Source organism: Papio anubis, unplaced genomic scaffold (assembly GCF_008728515.1).
Source record: "Papio anubis isolate 15944 unplaced genomic scaffold, Panubis1.0 scaffold214, whole genome shotgun sequence".
Lineage (NCBI taxonomy): Eukaryota > Metazoa > Chordata > Mammalia > Primates > Cercopithecidae > Papio > Papio anubis.
The window spans coordinates 83,449-88,577 of NW_022162176.1; the positions used below are offsets into that span (position 1 = coordinate 83,449).

Genomic DNA, 5,129 nt, shown 5'->3' on the forward strand with positions numbered 1-5,129 from the left:
TTTCTCCATACATCTCAAACCTTCCACCTGGAATAATTTTTCTTCTGCAACAAATACATCCCTTGAAATTTTCTTGATGTGTATTGCTAGGAATGCTGCCTTTTAGCTTCTGTATTCTGTCAAGGTCTGGAAAGGTCATTTTTCTGTATATAAAATTCTAGGAAGACAGTTCTTTTCTCAGCACATTGGCAACATTATTCCAGTCGCTCAGGCTTCCGTGTTTTTTGTTTGTTTGTTTGTTTGTTTTTTGAGATGGGGTCTCTGTCGCCAAAGCTGGAGCGCAGTGGTGCGATCTCGGCTCACTGCAACCTCCGCCTCCCTGGTTCAAGCGATCCTCCCGTCTCAGCCTCCTGAGTAGCTGACAGGCACGTACCACCACGCTTGGTTAATTTTTTTTTTTTTTTTTTGTATTTTTGTTTGTTTTTGAGATGGAATCTCACTCTGTCGCCCTAGTTGGAGGGCAGTGGTGCGATCTCGGCTCACTGCAACCTACGCCTCCCGGGTTCACGCCATTCTCCTGCCTCAGCCTCCCGAATAGCTGGGACTACAGGCGCCTGCCACAATGCCCAGCTAATTTTTTTTTTGTATTTTTAGGAGAGACGGGGTTTCACCATGTTGGTCAGGCTGGTCTCTTCCATTGTTTGAGAAGTCAAGGTGAGTTTAATTGCTGTTCCTTTGTCTTTTATCTCTGCCTGCTTTAAATATCTTGTCTTTGTATTTAGCTGTTTGCAGTTTCGCATGGTGTGCTTCGTGGTGGGTTATTGGTCGTTTATCTTATTTGTAATTGGTTAGATTTCTTAGATCTGAGGTTTGATATCGTTCAACAAATCTGAAAAAATCCTCAGCTGTTATCTCTTCAAGTATTTCCCCTGCTACATTTTCTGTATTATATTCCCAAATTAAATGTGTATTAGTCTTTTCCATCCCAACCTCAATGTCTCAATCTCTCTTTTACACGGTCGTCTCTTTGTCTCTCTGGGCTGCATTTTAGGTAATTTATCTGGAGCTGTCTTACAATTTGCAGAGTCCCTCTCCAGTTGTGTCTAACATACTCTTTAATCCATATTAAATTTAACTCATAATTCTAATATTTTTATTTCAAGAAGTTCTATTTAAATCTTTTCCAAATTTCCTTGGTTATTTAAAAAAAAAGTATTATCCCTGCTCATATTTTCATGTCCTTATTAATGTCTTAAAACATCTTGAACATTTTTATAGTAACCCAGTGTTGGTAATTCAAGGAGCTGTGGTATGACGCTGCTGTCTTCTTGTTTCGTCTTGTTCTCATTCATGGTGCCTTATCTCCCTGTGTGGTTCTGTGAGATTTGACCATGTGAAACTCCATTATTTGAGGTTCTTTGACTCTGGAAATTCTCTGCAGCCTAAGCTGAAGCTCAGATCATCCGGGAGAACCACACTAACCACAGACTGAGGTGTTCTGACCACTAACATGATTTGAAGCCTAGCTCTAAAACTGAAGAGTGGCTTCTGCTTAAGAATTCTCAAGGAATTTTCTTCTTCTACACAGCACCAATGTCAAGGCAGGCAAATTCCCTTGCTGCCCCCTTCTGTAAGGTTAGGTTATCATTTACCTTTACTGTGAGAGTGTAACCCTTGCACACTCCAGCTTTATAGTGGTATCTCCATGACACTCTCCACTGCTGTGGATCCTTGGCTTCCTTTCCTCCCTCTGACATCCTGAGTGGCTGCCCAAATAGAGCTCATGGTCCCAGGATTCAGCAGCTCTGCTTGCTCACCTCCCTGGTTCCCACTGTCAGCAACATTTTGGCCTCTGTGTGTTGGTCAGCAAGGATGCATCCACAGTGGCCATGGAGGGTGTGCAGCAAGCCACTGGAGGGATGCAGATCAAGGCTTCACTTAGACCCTGCGTGATTGCCTTTACTTGCTTCCATTTCCAAGTAGGATTTCAGTGTCATAAAAGAGCTTTCTCTGTTTAAAAACTATCAAAATGGTGAAAAACATCAGTTGAGGTCCTCTGAAAGGCCCAATTCCACTATTATAATGTGCTGTTCTAAGAAGTTAGCCATAACTGGACGCTGCTGCATTCAACATATGATTTTTAACCTCAACTTGCCAGACTGTGGACTCAAGAACTCTAGGAAACGGTAAAGACGGCCTGGTGCCTCCTGGATGGGAGGTGGCCCCGGACCGTGCCCAACAGCTGCCGGTAGCGGAGCATGTATAGGTATGGGAGCATGGCACGGGGAAGCATCATGAGTACCTCACTGTTAGCTGCCAGGAGCCATTTGTGAGTCCCAGAGTCAATGTGGTGGTACCTGGTTAGCACCATGTCCAGGGAGAACACCACCCCTGTGCTCACATACAATGTGATCAGCACTGAGTGGATCAGCAGGGTGCCCCTGGCCCGGGAGTAGCCCTGCCCCCAGATGCCTGAAGTCTTGGCCTCTGCATAGATCCTCCAGAAGCAGTAGGCAATGAGAGCCATGCAGAGGAACAGAACGCACAGAATGGAGGTGTAGGTAACAATGGCCAGGAGGCCGCATCCCTGCTGGGTGCCCATGCTCAGTGGTAGGATGCATGAAGCTCCTTCCTCCTCCAGCTGGGCATCCTGCCACTTGCTGAGCCAAAGAAGGAATGTGGGGAAGCAGAAGGCCACCAGCCAGATGAGGGCCACTGCCTTCCAGGCAGCCCCATGGGGCATGAAGGAGAGGTAGCGCAGTGGATGGATGACTGCCAGGTAGGTGTGCAGCACAGCAGCTGTGAAGGACAGGATGGTGCTGGTGCAGGCGGCAAAGACAGCATCAGTGAGAATGCCACAGGCCATGCGGCCCAGCTCCCAGCCACCCAGGCTGCTGGAGGAGATAAGCATGTGGAGGAGAACGTAGGCCAGGTCTGAGAGCAGGATGTTGGCCAGGAGCAGGTAGTGGGGCTCCTGTCGCAGCCGTTGGTTCCGCAGGATGGTCACCAGCAGCAGGGGGCTCACAGCCAGTGTGGCTGCAGCCAGCAGGCTCGAGGGAAGGAAAAGCCAGTACAGCATGGACCTGGGCATCCTGAGGTCCCCCAGGCCCAAGGAGGTGTTGCTGGCTGCTTGGGGCATGCAGGGTGTCTTGCTAATGAGCTGGATCACGGCCGGCCAAGCTGTAGTGCCTGCGGGGCAAGGCGCCAGCTCATCCCTCATGCTTCCTGGCAGGAATGGCTGGCTTTATCACAGGTTGTTGATTCTGCATCTGCCCTGAGTGTTGATCTGCCCCAAAGGGGTCCTGATGGTGCCACTCCTCTGTAGAGATGCCGGGCTCTGGCAGGCCTTAGGAATGACTGCTTAATAAAGATTAAAAAAAAAAAAGTGAATTCAAACTCACACCTGGCTTCTTGCATTCCCATCTCTGCTACTGTGCAGCTGCATGTGTGTGGGTAGACATAACAGATCATCCCACTGCCACCATTTTGCAGTCACTGACCCCTCCAGAAGTGTCCTCTATCTCAGTGGCCCCCAAACCTGTCCGCTTGGTTCACAGGGAGTGTGCAATGGACTCTCACCACACTGGATTATATTCAGTATCAGTCCTGCCCTCCAGGAAAGGAAGGAGCAGTTGTCTGGAACTAGGATCTCCGGGCTATGGACCTGGTCTGACCTCTGTCCAGCTAGAGGCTCAGCAAATTGGACCAGGCTGGAGGGGCCCAGGCACACTCACATTTCCTCACAGAGCCCTGGGTGTGGTCTCCAGCTCAGGGTGACCCTGTGCATGCCTGTGAGTGTCTTCTACACGCCTTCCACTCAGGGCTCCATGTGAGTGCTCCGTGCCCCCAAAGCCTCAGCTGACTTGTGGGGTCGCTGTGTGGTGGAAATGTCCCTTCCTCTGGGGAGAAGGAGGCCTGGCAGGCAGAGACCTCACAGGAGCTAGTGGGGAGGAGTGGAAGGCAGGTTCCCCAGGCACCTGGCTGGTCGGGCGTGGGGTGAGCTCAGTCAGGGCCAGTGGCCAGGGTGGCTGGTGGTGGTTGGGGATCCCGTTCAGATGAACAAGCTCTCCCCCTCTCTCGAGGTGCTGGCTGCGTGGCCTTGAAAAGCTTTGTTCCGGTTTCCTTATCTGTGAAACACGAATGCCAACCACACTGACCTCATGGAAACGTGGCGGAAGCCCAGAGGTAAAGGACTCAGCACTGGGCGTAGCCTGAGGTAAGTGCTGAGTCAATGTTAACGCTCCCACCTACAGCATCCTCCGAGGCTCGGTCCCCTCTGCCCACAGATCCCCTGTCATCACTGCAGAACGGGCTGCACTTGACTGCTGGCAGCCTGAGACCCCTGCCCAACACCCACCGCCGGCCTGGCAGACTGCTCCAGAAGGCAGGAGCCGCGTGGGAACAGGCAGGATATTTTTAGGGTCAGGAAGAGGCAGAAATTTCAGACGGTGGGGGTGAGACCACGTCCACCGCAGCCCGGGGACCACGCCCAGAACCGCCCCAGACCACGCCCATCGCAGCCCTGGGACCACGCCCTCCGCAGCCCAAGGCCGCGCCCGTCACAGCCGAAGACCACGCCCAGACCCGTCCCTGACCACGCCCATCGCAGCCCTGGGACCACGCCCTCCGCAGCCCAAGGCCACGCCCAGACCCGTCCCGGACCACGCCCGCCGCAGCCCGGAACCGCGTCCTCCTATAGGGTCTGTCACAGCAGCTGCCAGGAACAGCAGCGCCTGCGCCCTTATGGCCGATCACGGTACAGAAACCAAGGGTGGTTCTGAGAAAGCCCGTCTCCCCTTCCAGAGAAACCGCTATGCCATAGGGCGGACCCCGCCTCCCTGCCCCAGCTGCCCTGGCCTGCACTCCCCAGGGGTCCCTTGCACTTTACAGATGCCCTGACCAGTCTAATCGGCCCCAGGCCGGGAGAGGCCGCAAAGCCCTTCGCAGGCCACACTCTCTGCGCCAGTGTCCTGTATGCTGCAGGGCTGAGGGCCAAGACCAAGCCTCTCGGTGCTGTCCAGCCCAGCAGAACGACCCTCGCCGGCCTTTGGCGTCTTAGAATGCAGATTCCCTAGGAGAGGGAAACTCGTTAAATGACAACCCCTCAGTAAAAATGTGGCCGAGGTGACAAGCAGCAACGTCATGGAAATGGAAAGCGCGTACCTCCCATGGTGAAAGAGCCGCTAGGA

At 52.7% G+C, this 5,129-nt stretch overlaps 1 protein-coding gene across 1 annotated transcript; it reads right to left on the reverse strand.

The window, feature by feature from the left end:
- Window positions 1–548: 548 nt before the first annotated feature.
- On the reverse strand, window positions 549–4,807 carry GPR148 (G protein-coupled receptor 148). Its single transcript, XM_021923426.2, has one exon. The coding sequence runs from the start codon at window positions 3,158–3,160 to the stop codon at window positions 2,117–2,119; it is 1,044 nt and encodes a 347-aa protein (XP_021779118.2). The 5' UTR covers window positions 3,161–4,807; the 3' UTR covers window positions 549–2,116.
- Between the last annotated feature and the right edge of the window lie 322 nt (window positions 4,808–5,129).